We start from the raw sequence: 13500 nt of genomic DNA, 5'->3' as shown, positions 1-13500 counted from the left end.
CCTCACAGCTCCCCCCACGCCCCCCACCTCACAGCTCCCCTCGTGGCCCCACTCACTGTACAGCTGCACGGTGTTGAAGGGCTCGTCCCCGAACTCCAGCTGCGTGAAGACGATGGCGTAGTCCCTGAAGTTCGTGCCCAGCACCCGGAACTCCAGCACGCCTACCGCTAGGAAACAGACCCCCACGGTGGGGGAGGCAGCTGCTGACCCGTCCTGGGGCTGCTGAGGGGGCGCAGGCCACAGGCACGGAGGGGCCGACTCAAGTGAGAGCCCCCAACCCCAGGAGGCCCCTCGAAGCACACCCAGAGCTCCCGAGCTCCGTCCCCCACCCCCGACCCCACCTGCTGCCGGCATAAAGGGACTTTCGGAGACTGATGGACAGACCTACGAGCACTGCCCCAGCCTGTCACAGGCGTGAACGGGGAGCGGCAGGTCACACCGGCCCAGCCCTGTCCCCGAGGACACCAGTGAACGGGTGCTTCACCCTCTGCACTCACGGGGGCCCTAGAGACCTTGGCTGGGCCCCACGGGTGTCTGAGCCTGCTGGGAGGAAGGTCCACTCCCGTGTCCAGGGGCCTCTCTTCACCCTCAGGACGGGCACCAGACCCAAGACCAGAGCTTGGGAGTGGCGTCTGCCCCTCCTCCCCCGCCCCGTCCCTGCCCACAGGGGGCCGGGGGACGCTGCAGGGAAGGAAGGCCTGGGCGAGGCCCCCCCCATCAGACTCACAGGGGTTCTCAAACACCCATCCGGAGTTCCGCTTCAACAGCTCCGTGACACTCTGGCTGCACCCCTCCAGCCTGGAAAAGAAGGGGCCCGTCACCCACGCAGGGGCAGACCCCGAGCCCCGTGAGAGGAGGTCGAGCTCGTTCAGGCCAGGCCAGGCGGCTGGCAGTGAGCCCACAGCTGCCGTCTTCTGCCAGACGCCCCATGCCCAGACGCCTGCCCTCGGGGAGTGAGCAGCACGGGACCCTGAGAGCGAACACGCGCGTTCACCTCCCCAGAGCCCCTCGGCCCAGACCTCCACCAGGGGTGCTCAATGCTGCTGGGGACAGGCATTCACCTGCGACCCAGGGGCAGGGGTCGTGCTCCCCGAGTGTTCGGTCCCCGGAGTGAGCAGACCCCAGCAAGGTGCCGCGGCATTTGCCAACGAAGGAAGCCGAGGCTGAGGTCCCTGCAGCAAGAAGGCCTAGGAAAGCCAGGCTCGAGCTGCCCCTCAACCTGGAGCTCCTGCGACCCAGCTTGCCCTGAGGCCAGGTGGGCCCCGGGGTGCAGTGGGGCCCCTGCCCATCCCCTGCAGGCGCAGGTGCAGGGGAGAGCACCCTTGGGAGGAGGGCAGGCTCTCCCCTCCCGGCCCGTGCCTGGCTCAGTGGTTCAGGCCTGGGCTATGCAGCCAGCCTGCCAGTGGGTGGACGCGCACCCCGCCAGCCAGCAGCCCACTCTTCTGCGAAGGGACGTAGGCCCCGACGCCTGCCCAGCATGGCTACCGCACAGCCTGGCTGCCCTGTAGGTGGCCCCTGGGTAGCACGGCCGCCCGCAGCCTGGCCCACCCCAGCGCTGCACGCTGCCACCCCCCACGCCTGTGGTCACAAGGCCAGCCCGGCCAACAGCCACCATGAGCACACTGTTTGGGGATTGATGCTGCGAAAGAACCGGTGGTTCTCAGACCTGAATGCGTGACCCTCTTTCCAACAGAATCCCTGAAAAAGGTCCCTGAGAGAGCAGGCTTCCCCACCGTGACCTCGGCCTGCAGCCCAGATGACCCTGGCCAGGGACATGTCAAGCAGGTGGTCAGAGCGGTGCTTGGCCGCGGCGCTGAAGGCGGGAGTCCCACCGGAGGCCCAGGGACACAGATGAGAAGCTGGGCAGGGGGCTAGTGGCTCCCCGCAGAGCCAGCAGGAGCAGTGAGGGGAGCGCAGAGGGGCCGTGGGAAGCCCCCAGGCCGCGGTGCCCAAGTGCATGTGGAGTCTCTGCCTGAGCCATAGGCCCGCCTGCGGGAAGGCCCCGAGGTACCCACTCCACTCACCCCCGCTCAGAGGACCCGCCCCACTCACCCCCCACTCAGAGGACCCGCCCCACTCACCCCTGCTCAGAGGACAGCATTCGCAGGTTGTTTTCTGGAGTGAGGGTCACTACCACCCCCGCAACGTTCTTCATGTCCTTCTCCACTGCAAAACTCTTTTCCCGGGAGGCCACCGCAAGCACGTACCAGGGCCCAAGAAGCTGCATTGAGGCTGCTCAGGTGAGGGCCACCAGCCTCCAGCCTCCCTCCAGCCTCCAACCGTCCAGCCTTAGCATCCAGCCCTCCTGCCCTGAGGCTCCTACCTCTGGAAGCCCTAGGGCCAGCCCATCCCATCCCCCACTGCCTATGCTGGTCTGGGCTGGTCTTGGGGGACCCAGAAGTTGTGTGGCCTTAAAGGAGGAACCGGCCTCCGAGGACCAGCTTTCCCCACCCCCAGGAGACTGTACCTGTTTAGGGTCCAGTCTCCCCAGCCACACAGCCTGAGCCCTGGGCACGGAGGCCAAAGCCAGCAGCACAGCCAGCAGCAGGCTGCCCATCCTCCCAGGCCCACACCACGCCACAGGCCCAGGATGTGCAGTCCCTCCAAGCCCTGGAGACCCATTTACATGGCTCTGAACGCCTCCGCATGGGCAGCACTGACCGCCAGGAACCCGCCCTGCCTCCCGCAAAGTTACCATTGCGGGGGGGGCGGGGAGCTGTGCAGTGGCGGCCTCTGAGCCCGGATCATGCCGGCTGCACAGCCAGGAGAGGGCCTGGAGGGTGAGATCCGCCATGCTGTGCTGGTCCCTGCCTCCTTCCACCAGAACGTTCTAGAATGGGCATCCGAAACCCAGCTATACCACCTCCCCGCTTCCTGGGGACCCACGCTCTCCCTTGCTGGGAAGAGCGACCCTGCTGTCCACTGCCAGGCCTGGCGGGAGGCCAAGGTCAAGTCAAGGAGCAGTACTAGCAGGTCCGGAACAAGCGCCTGTAGGAACCGCGGTCTTCCTTGTCTTTTGTTCCAATCATTAAAGGTAAACAGTCCCTGAAAGCCTTTTTCAAAAGGCTCCCATTCCCTCCTGGCCCACCCACCATTCCGCTCTGTGAACTGGCCTCCTGTCCCTGACAGCCAGCACCGCCAGACCAGACTGTCCTGTTCCTTCCGCCCCTGCACCCCACCATCCGGCCCCGCTGCCTCCTGCCTCCCTTTCCTGGGACCCCGGCCTGCCTGGGCCTCCCAAGGCCCCTTGACAGTTCTCCAAAGCCTGCACTTCCCATCCTGGGGTCATTCCAGCCCTGCCCGGGAGCAGAGGATGGAGGTGCTCAGCAGGGTCTCTCCGAGCCCCTGAAGCCCACTGGGAGGCAGCTGGGAGGATCTCTCCCCCGTGCGTGGCCGGCACCCTCTGGGATTCACTCCCACACACCTGCACTCATTCATCGGCAAGGGGGAAGAGCACATCCGTGCCACAGGGCTCCAGGCCCAGGGCCATCTACACTCGCAGGGCCTACACCACAGCGCTGGCCACCTGCCCTGCTGCCTGCCCTGTACCCCACGAGGCTACTGGGGGCCGGGCCTGCCAAGGCTGACCCGGGCGGTGGGACCACGAATACACCAGCCAAAGCCATCACAAGCAGGAGCTGCCCAGGGGCTCAGAACAGAACAAGAGGGTGGGACACAGTCCTGGAGCCTTCAGGATGGAGCCGTGGCCGGGCGCAGGGGCTCACACCCGGAATCCCAGCGCTTTGGGAGGCTGAGTGGGAGGATCGCTTGAGTCCGGGAGTTTGAGACCAGCCTGGGCGACATAGCGAGACTTCGTCTCTACAAATTTAAATATTGGCTGAACATGGTGGCGTGCTCCGCCGTCCCAGCTACGCGGGAGGCTGAGGCTGCAGTGAGCTGTGATGGTGACTCTCCACTCCAGCCTGGGTGACAGAGCAAGACCCCGTCTCTGAAATAAAATTTAAACTGGAAAAGGAGGAAGCCATGCAGCGGGGCCAGGCCTCTGAGACAGAAACGCCGCCCGCCGTGCCAGTGTCCCTGAGGGCTGCCGGAGGCTGGTTCTCGAGGTCAGCACAGAACAGCGCACACGTGGCCGGGCGCTGCTCACGCCTGGAATCCCAGCACTTTGGAAGACCAAGGTGGGCACATGTCTTGAGCTCAGAAACTCGAGACCAGCCTGGGCAACATAGTAAGATGCCGTCTCTACAAAAAATACAAAAATTAGCCAGGCGAGCTGGTGCACACCTGCAGTCTCAGCTCAGAGGGCGGGACGGGAGGATCACCTGAGCCCAGGAGGTTGAGGCTGTCGTGAGCTGAGCAGCGCCACTGCACTCCAGCCTGGGCGACAGAGATGGACCTTGTCTCAAAAAAAAAATTCATGGTAAGAGGGTGAGAAAAGAACCTCAAAAGGGTGGGCACGCCAGCTTTGTTTGCTGTCTTTTTTTGTTTGTTCTGTTGAGCCGGAGTCTTGCTCTTGTCGCCCAGGCTGGAGTGCAATGGTGTAGTATGCTGCCTTGATTCCAAAGTCAAAATGATACAAAAACGTTTACTCACAAAAATCTGACTTCATCGCTGACTGTTCCAGCTCCCACCCTGGCAGGGAACCAGCCTCATGAGACTCTGAGGTTTATCCTTCATGTACTTCTATTTTTTTTTTTTTTTTGAGACAGTCTCACTCTGTATGCACGCTGGAGTGCAGCGGCACGATCTCGGCTCACTGCAACCTCCGCCTCCCAAGTTCAAGCGATTCCCCTGCCTCAGCCTCCCTGGTAGCTGGGACTACAGGTGCACACCACCACACCTGGCTAATTTTTGTATTTTTAGTACATGTATTTTCACCATGTTGGCCAGGATGGTCTTGATCTCTTGACCTCATGATCCGCCCAGCTGGGATTACAGGCATGAGCCCCTGTGCCCAGCTTTTTTTTTTTTTTTTTTCTTTGAGACAAAGTCTCACTCTGTCATCCAGGCTGGAGTGCAGTGGCACCATCTCAGCTCACTGCAATCTTCACCTCCTGGCTTCAAGTGCTTCTCCTGCCTCAGCCTCCCGAGTAACTGGGGTTACTGGTATGTGCTACCACACCTGGCTAATTGTTGTATTTTTAGTAGAGATAGGGTTTTGCCATGTTCATCAGGCTGGTCTCGAACTCCTGACCTCAAGTGATCCACCTGGCTCAGTCTCCCAAAGTGCTGGGATTACAGGTGTGAGCCACCACACCCAGCCTCATTCTTCTGTTATTTATTTATTTATATATTCATTTATTTTTGAGATGGAATCTTGCTCTGTTGCCCAGGCTGGAGTGCAGTGGCTCAATCTCGGCTCACTGCAACTTCTGCCTCCCAAGTTCAAGCAATTCTCCCAAAGTGATGAGATTACAGGTATGAGCCACCGTGCCTGGCCTGGAACATTTTAAACATGATATTAAAAAAAAAAAAAACTCAGAAATCTGGGCATGGTGGCTCACGCCTGTAATCCCAGCACTTTGGGAGGCCGAGGCGGGTGGATCATGAGGTCAAGAGATCGAGACCAGCCTGGCCAACATGGTGAAACCCCGTCTCTACTAAAAAATACAAAAATTAGCTGGCGTGGTGGCGTGCACCTGTAGTCCCAGCTACTTGGGAGGCTGAGGCAGGAGAATTGCTTGAACCCAGAAGGCAGAGATTAGAGTGAGCCGAGATTGCGCCACTGCACTCCAGCCTGGCGCCTGGCAACAGAATGAGACTCTGTCTCAAAAAAAAAAAAAAAAAAAAAAAAAAACCTCTTGGATGAAAAGAAAAATACAAACTAAAATTACAGAATTTCATTAATATAAATGTAATAAAAACACTATGTAAAACAGGGATCATAGAAAAAATACCTTAAACATTTATACCATTAAAAACAGAAGAGGCCGGGAGCAGTGGCTCCTGCCTGTAATCCCAGCATTTTGGAAGGCTGAGGCGGGTGGACCACAAGGTCAGGAGTTCAAGACCAGCTTGGCCAACATGGTGAAACCCCATCTCTACCAGAAATACAAAAATTAGCTGGGCATGATGGCGCATGCTTATAATCCCAACTACTGAGGAGGCTGAGAGAGAGAATTGCTTTGGAATCAAGGTAATTTGGTATATTATACTCAAAAGTAAAATAAATTCCTAACATGGGAATTCTAATACAACTGTATCAGAAATAAATGACAGCCACACTAGAGGGGAAAAAGGTACCTTCTGAACAGAGAGCTTTTCTCTGTATTCTTGGGCTAACGGCAGAAGGAGCCGTAAACACGTCCTAAGCTCTCTTCAGCAGGCTCATGTCTCATGCTACTTTCCATGTGTTGAAAAGAGAGTTATAAATATAGACATGTGGGGCCGGGCGCAGTGGCTCACACCTGTCATCCCAGCACTTTGGGAGGCCGAGGGGGGTGGATCACCTGAGGTCAGAGACCAGCCTGGCCAATATGGTGAAACCCTGTCTCAAATACATACATACATACATACATACACCATATAGACATGTGGCAAGGAGAGAATGAAAATGAACCCTGTGGTGTTGGATTGGAATTGTAAGTATCCATGTCAACTCTGATTTTGGTAGACAGAATGGGGAGAGGGAGGGAGGAAAGGAGAATGGGAGGAAGGAGGGAAGGAGGGAGAAGGAGGGAGAGAGGGAGGGATAAAGAGGAGGAGAAGGGAAGAAGGAGAGAGAGAGGGAGGCAGCGGAGAGGAAGAAGAGGGAGGGAGGAGAGGAAGGGAAGTCCAGGCTCTGTCTGCTGAGAAGATTTAGATACAATCGGACCCAGTAAAAGCAAAAGCAAGCACACGTAACACCCAGAGCTTGGTTTCTCAACACTATTCTGTATGAAAAGAAACCAGGACTATTTGGTGAATTATTCAAAGCCTGTGTGCAGAAAACATAAGAGGAACTTGGAATTTTTTTTGTGCCAAAGAGCAAAAATGTGCTCAAGAAATCGGGGAATGTGCCAGCAATTCTCTGAAGCCACTTTGAAGGCACTCCCATTGTGTAGAAATGATTGTCATCGACTGTAACCCATGGAAGGAAACAGGAACTGCTGAGTCCTTGCTGACATAATTAAGTAACTAAACGGAGGACAAGGAACGCAGGTTCCAATGGGCTCACCCGGTGCCCGCATGTCACACAGATCTCCCTCCTGCAGACCTGAGCGGTCATCCAGACTCATTTCCCTCTGCCCGAGGAACATCTTTGGCGTTCATTTATTGTACTGAAGCTGTGCTGGAGATGAATTCCCTCCACTTCCATTTGTCTGAAAGTGTCTTTATTTCACCCTCAGTTTTGAAGGCTATTTTCCCGAGATACGGAGCTCTGTTGATTTTTTTTCAGCAATGTAAAGATGCCCTGTCAACATCCCCTGGTTTCCACTCACCGTGAGAAGTCAGCCATTGTGTCCCCCTTTTGTGCCCTGTATTAGTCCTTCTCACATTGCTAAAAATAACTACCTGAGACTGGGTAATTTATGAAGCAAAGAGGTTTAATTGGCTCATGGTTCTACAGGAAGCATGGCTGTGGAGGCCTCAGGAAACTTTCAGTCATAGGTGAAGGTGCAGGGGAAGCAGGTATGTCTTGACATGGCCAGCAGGAGAGAGAATGAAAAGGGAAGCACTGGACACTTTTCAACAACCAGATCTCCTGAGAACTCACTCATATCCCAAGAACAGCAAGGAGAAATCCGCCCCCATAAGCCAGTCACCTCCCTTCGAGCCCCACCTCCAACACCAGGCATTACAAGAATGCCACATGAGATTTGGGTGGGGACACAGAGCCAAGCCAGACCATGCCCTGTCTGTCTCATTCTGTCACCAGGTGCCAGGCTGGAGAGCAGTGGCATGACCTTGGCTCACTGCAACCTCCGCCTCCCGGGTTCAAACAATTCTCCTGTCTCAGCCTCCCGAGTAGCTGGGACTACAGGCACGCGCCACCACACCCAGCTAATTTTTTTGTATTTTTAGTAGAGATGGGGTTTCACCATGTTGGCCAGGATGGTCTCGATCTCTTGACCTCGTGATCTGCCTGCCTCGGCCTCCTAAAGTGCTGGGATTACAGGCGTGAGCCACTGTGCCCGGCATTTTTTTTTTTTTTTTTTTTTTTAAAGAGAGATGAAGTCTCACTATGTTGCCCAGGCCGGTCTTGAATTCCTGACCTCAAGTGAAGCTCCCGCCTCAGCCTCCCAAAGTACTGGGGTTACAGGATTACAGGCATGAGCCACCAGGTCTGGCTGTGCTGTCTTTTAAATTTATTTTTCTTTTTTTTTTTTTAGAGAGGGGGTCTTGCTACATTGCTGGAGTGCAGTGGCTATTCACAGGCGCGATCCCACTAGTGGGCAGCACGGGAGTTTTGACCTGCTCCAATTCTGACCTGGGCTGGTTCACCCCTCCTTAGGCAATCAGGTGGTCCCCCGCTCCCAGGAGGTCACCATATTGATGCCAAACTTAGTGCGGACCCCCGATCGGCATAGCGCAGTACAGCCCAGGACTCCTGGGCTCAGGCATCCTCCCACCCCAGCCTCCCGAGTAGCTGGGACTGCAGGCACGCGCCTCCGCTCAGCTCCTTTTACATTTCTATCCACATCAGTGGCTGGCAGTGCGTTGGCTATCGTGTACCCGGGTGTGTTTACTGTGAGGCTCTTTCTGGGTTTCTCTGAGCCTCCGGGCCGTCTAAGTTGATGTTTCCATCAAGTCTGGGTTATTTTGGCCACTATTTCTTCATGTAGCCTCAGTCTCTTCTCTTTCTCAGGCTAGTCTACACGTCTGATCTTGCCCCACAGGCCTCTGAGGTGCTGTGACGCATCTTCTCTGCTCCTCAGATTGGATAATTTACACTGATTTGTCCCCAAGTTCATGGAGGTTATTTTTGCCGTAGCCAATTTGCTATTAGTGTTTCCAGTAAATGTTTCATTTATTGGACTTTTCAGTTCCATAATTTTTTTCTTTTTTATACTTTCCGTGTCTCTGTTGATTTCCCGATCTGATCTTCTGGGTTCACTCCTTAATTCTTTCTTCATCAGTTAATCAGCCCTTTAATGCTATCGTGTCAGTAATTCGAGTGTATCCTGGTTTTCTTTTAACTACTTATAATGGCTGCTCTAGACCTTTATCTTCTGAGTACAACTTTGGGTCTTCTCAGTGTCAGCTTTTAGTCACTTTTTTTTTTAAACTATAGGTCATATTTTTCTGTGTCTTTGGACATCCAGTGACTTTTCTGCAGGAAGCTGTTGACGATGGCAGCCCGCGTCTGCTGTCACCCTCTGACCAGCACTGACTTTTGTGCTTGGCTGACTCTGTCCTCCCAAAATTCCCACAATGAGGCGCCAGCTCCACCGTGACTGTTTCATGACATGAGACCCTTAGGCAGCAATCGAGGTTAAGTGAGGTCAAGGGGTGTGGCCCTCATTGAACAGGGCTGCGGTCCTTGTGCGGAGAGGAAGGCACGGAGAGCCCTCCCCGCTGGGTAAGGACAGAGCCGGGGCTGCCCTCTGCAAGCGGGCAGGAGGACCCTCACCAGAAACTGTGTTCTCTGGCACCTTAATCTTGGACTTCCACCCTCCGGCACTGTGAGGAACACATTTCTGTTGTTTGAGGCCCCGTCCAGGGTGTTCTGAGCCGACAGCCCCAGTGACAGCCCCTCCAGCAGGAAATCGCAGGGCAGGCTGAGCCCATTGAGCTTGCGGCCTCCGCCAGGCTCGGCTGTGGAAAGTCACACTGTTTCCAGGAGCCTCTGACTTGCCAGAATTCAGCCTCTAAATGTCCCTCCTCTGGGTCTTGCAGGGCGTGGTTTGGGGTTCAAGGCTGGCGAGGTCCCTCCCCTGGGGCTGTCTCCCCTCCCTGCCCCTGCACCACTCAACCTCAGGTATCACTTTCCTTGGCCCCATGAAGCAGCCCCCACCCCGTACACCCTGGGTTGTCTCACCTGCACATATGGGGGACCAGTTGACCCCAGGGGCCTGGACGCAGAGCCCCGGGACTGCCGCCTGCCACTTCCTTGCCCTTCCCACTTCCCAGGCCAGGCGCGAAGAGAGTGATGCAGTCGGCTGGCAGGAGCCCAGGCCACGGGGTGAGCGCCCAGGCCACGGGGTGAGCGCCCAGGCCACAGAGTGAAAACCCACACCACGGGGTGAGAGCCCAGACCACGGGGTGAAAACCCACACCACGGGGTGAGAGCCCAGGCCACGGGGTGAGAGCCCAGGCCACGGGGTGAAAACCCAGATCACGGGGCGAGAGCCCAGACCACGGGGCAAAAACCCAGACCACGGGGCGAGAGCCCAGGCCATGGGGCGAGAGCCCAGACCATGGGGCGAGAGCCCAGACCACGGGGCGAGATCCCAGGCCATGGGGTGAAAACCCAGACTGGGGGGGTGACAGACCACTGTGGAACCAGACACGGGAGCAGGGCCAGGCAGCTGGGGTCCAGTGAGGCCAGAAGCATGGCCCAGCAGGTGGGCCTTGGGCCTGGGGCCGTGAGCCTGAGCCCTGGGCAGTGGGGAGCTATGGGAGAGCCCGGGCAGAAGGGGTGTAGCCTCCATGCGTTTGAGGGCCCTGCTTCTGCTCCTCCCACCAGGAGCGCTGTTCTCTCTCTGCTGTGCACCCGGGGGCAGCCTGACTGGGACCCTGGCAGGCCAGGAGGGCAGGGCTGCTGCCTCGTGTGGGAGCCACGGAAAACACACCTCCTGATGCCGGACCTGGGGCAGGCAAGTCCCCCCACACCTGTCACCCATCAGCCCTCCGGAAAGACACACAGAGCAGTGGCTTGACATCACAGTTTATTCAGAGCAGGCGCAGGCGACCCGGAGGGCAGGGTGCCCAGGAGAGCCAGGTGGGCGGGGGCTCCAAGCCTCCTGGCCTGAGGCAGGAACTCCACTAAATCAGCTCCTGTGACACAAACGTGCAGGGGCTCAGGCCTGCGTGGTCTCTGGGGGGCCCCGCGAGGCAGCGATGAGGGCCACATGGCCAGGGCTGCCGTCCTAGCTGCCTGACTGTGGGCGAAGCACCCAGCTCCCCGAGTGCTTTCTCAATCTGCAAAATGGGGTAACAACCCCCAACTCTAGGACTGAGACAAAGCAAGGTCAGGGAGACAATGGGTTCTTGTGGTGCCAGACACGGGAACCCTGAGAGGGCACCCACGGGGCCTGCACCTGCCCCCAAGGGGACCCGCACCCCGCCCTCAATGGGACCTGCAGGGGTAGAAGCAGCCAGCAGTCCTGCACAGAACACCGAAGAAAAGGCACCATTCCTGCTCCCCTGTCCCACCCAGCTCTGTACCCCGTGACCCCAGCCTCCCAGGGTCCCTGCCTGGCAGCCTGGGGTCACCACCCCGGAGGCTCCAGCTCTTTCCAAGCCAGGAGACAGACCCATCTCTGGTGCTGGGTGTCCTGATCACAGAAGGAGGTGAACGAGGCCCCACCCGGGGCTGGGAGGTGGAGCCACGGGACGGGTACTGGGCCAGGGTCCCGGGGACGTCAGCGCAGGCCGGGGTGGGGCAGGCTCACCTCTTTCAGGAGCTTGGCGCAGCGCCCTGTGGGACAGGCCAGCGTCAGGAGCTGCAGAACCAACCCACAGGGCCCAGCCCGTGATCACCCCAAGGCCCCTGGGCTCACCAGCCCGGGCCGCCAGGTAGAGTCCGGTGTCTGCTGTCAGCTCCCGGAAACTCCGGAACCCCAGCCGCTCCTCGTCCTCCAGGCTCCGAGCTGTGGGGCACAGGGGGGCTGGTGGGCAGTCTCCGGAGGGCGGCAGCTGGGCAGAGCCCCCCGGGCCAAGCTTACTGAAGTATTTGAGGACGTGGAAGTTCCTGCCCCGCCACATCAGGGACACCCGCAGGATGGCGTAGCCCTCGTAGTCCGTGTCCAGCACGTGGATCTCTCTGTGGCCTTCAGGAGCCATCCATGGCGTTGGGAGAGACCTCTGAGGGGCCGGGGTCTGCAGGGTCTAACTCCATCCTGCCCCCACCCAGCCCCTGCACTTGAGTGGCTGGGGACACTGCAGCAGCTCTTGAAGGATGACCCAGTGTGTGGGTGAGAGAATGGGAGGGTCTGGGGCATGAAATGTGCAGGGAACAGCATGGGGAGCACTGCAGAGAACAGTGCAGGGAACAGCATGGGGAACAGCACAGAGGACAGCACAGAGAACAGTGCAGGGAACAGCATGGGGAACAGCACAGAGGACAGCACAGAGAACAGTGCAGGGAACAGTGCAGGGGACAGTGCAGAAAACAGCGCAGGGAACAGTGCAGAAAACAGCGCAGGGAACAGTGCAGGGAACAGCGCAGGGGACAGCGCAGGGGAACAGCATGGGGAACAATAAGGCAAGGCCTGGCTGTGTGCACTGCCAGGCTCCACCTGCTGTGACAGGGCAACTGCACTTACCAGGAAAAGTGAATTTTCCTGTAGTGTCTATTTCTGAGCCCACGACCCTGTCTATCTCGCAGCTTCCTGAGCTGAAAGGCAGCAAAGCGCTCATCGGGAAAATGCCAGCCTGTGTCCCACCTGCTGGACTCCTTCCCAGAGTGGGGCCATGTCTTTAGGAAGGGCACGGGCAGCAGGGTCTGGAGCAGGACAAGGCAGGGAGAGGGCCAGGCAGGGAGTGTGCCAGGCGGGGAATGTGCCAGGAGGGGGCTGAACCAGCCTCCCCCGGGGCCTCTGTTCCCTCCAGCCAACCACCTGCCCCACCCCCCGTTTTCTTTCCTTATAAGTTCATGAGGCTTTATTAAAACACTTTGCTGATATTTGGGAGAAAATCAGATTCAGGAGCTGCTCGAGGGCCCAGACAGGTGGGCACAGGGAGGGCCGGCCCACCAGCGGGATGGCACCCAGCCCAGACCCCACGCTGTGCCCAGTACCCCGCCACGCGGGCCTCTTCCTCTCTGGCAGCCCCCAGGCCTCTTACCTATTGTATGCGACCTTCACAGTCAGGTTACTCCTGTTCCAGGTGAGGAACAGGCCCTCCACCCGATTCCGGGGGGTCAGCACCAGGCTTCGATCGGAGGCCACACCGACTTCCCGCCAGAATCCTCCAATCTAGAGAGAAGCGGAGCTCCACCAGGCACTGAGCAGCTGGACTGAGAGCCCCGGGGGCGTTCCACGGACCACCAAGCAGGGGCCTGGTGGGCTCTAAGAGGTCAGCAGATGGCGGCGAGGCTCAGTGGCAAAGCAGCAAGACATCTGTGAGCCCACTGTCCCCAGGTGCGTGTCCTTCCAAGCAGTCCCCTCAGGCCATCGAACAGCAATGCCCCACAGGGCAGCCCTTCCCCACTGGGCCATCTAGAGCCGTGGAGCAGGCCCAGGGGCTTCCAGGCCATGTGGGGAGGAACCGCAGGTCGTGCCTGACCTTGGGGGGCAGGACCCAGGTACAGGGGCGCTCGCGGGCTGGAAGAGAAGCCCCGGAGAGCGCAGCGGAGTGAGAAACGCCAGGGAATGGGTGACCAGGGCAGCGCAGTTCACCAGCCACCGACCACGCCAGGGGACAGCTCCCAGCCACCGACCACGCCAGGGGACA

General features: G+C 58.2%; 2 protein-coding genes across 2 annotated transcripts in view; both read right to left on the bottom strand.

Moving 5' to 3' along the window:
• The window catches only part of LCN6 (lipocalin 6), a 4214-nt gene extending 1405 nt beyond the window's left edge, over nucleotides 1–2809 (bottom strand). The window contains exons 1-4 of the mRNA XM_032261838.1: nucleotides 2468–2809; nucleotides 2082–2221; nucleotides 728–798; nucleotides 57–167 (exon numbers count right to left, since the gene is read on the bottom strand). Coding sequence (XP_032117729.1) covers nucleotides 57–167; nucleotides 728–798; nucleotides 2082–2221; nucleotides 2468–2794 — 649 coding nt within the window. The 5' untranslated portion in view covers nucleotides 2795–2809. The remainder of the gene's footprint in view (nucleotides 1–56; nucleotides 168–727; nucleotides 799–2081; nucleotides 2222–2467) is intronic.
• A 7952-nt stretch (nucleotides 2810–10761) lies between these two features.
• The window catches only part of LCN8 (lipocalin 8), a 3515-nt gene continuing 776 nt past the window's right edge, over nucleotides 10762–13500 (bottom strand). The window contains exons 2-7 of the mRNA XM_032261853.1: nucleotides 12892–13022; nucleotides 12372–12442; nucleotides 11772–11876; nucleotides 11607–11696; nucleotides 11499–11524; nucleotides 10762–10881 (exon numbers count right to left, since the gene is read on the bottom strand). Coding sequence (XP_032117744.1) covers nucleotides 10870–10881; nucleotides 11499–11524; nucleotides 11607–11696; nucleotides 11772–11876; nucleotides 12372–12442; nucleotides 12892–13022 — 435 coding nt within the window. The 3' untranslated portion in view covers nucleotides 10762–10869. The remainder of the gene's footprint in view (nucleotides 10882–11498; nucleotides 11525–11606; nucleotides 11697–11771; nucleotides 11877–12371; nucleotides 12443–12891; nucleotides 13023–13500) is intronic.

This window comes from Sapajus apella, unplaced genomic scaffold (assembly GCF_009761245.1).
Source record: "Sapajus apella isolate SASKATOON/1434 unplaced genomic scaffold, GSC_monkey_1.0 scaffold126, whole genome shotgun sequence".
In the NCBI taxonomy this organism is placed as follows: Eukaryota; Metazoa; Chordata; class Mammalia; order Primates; family Cebidae; genus Sapajus; species Sapajus apella.
Note: the sequence above shows the minus strand (reverse complement) of the source record. Positions and strands in the feature narration are given on the sequence as shown.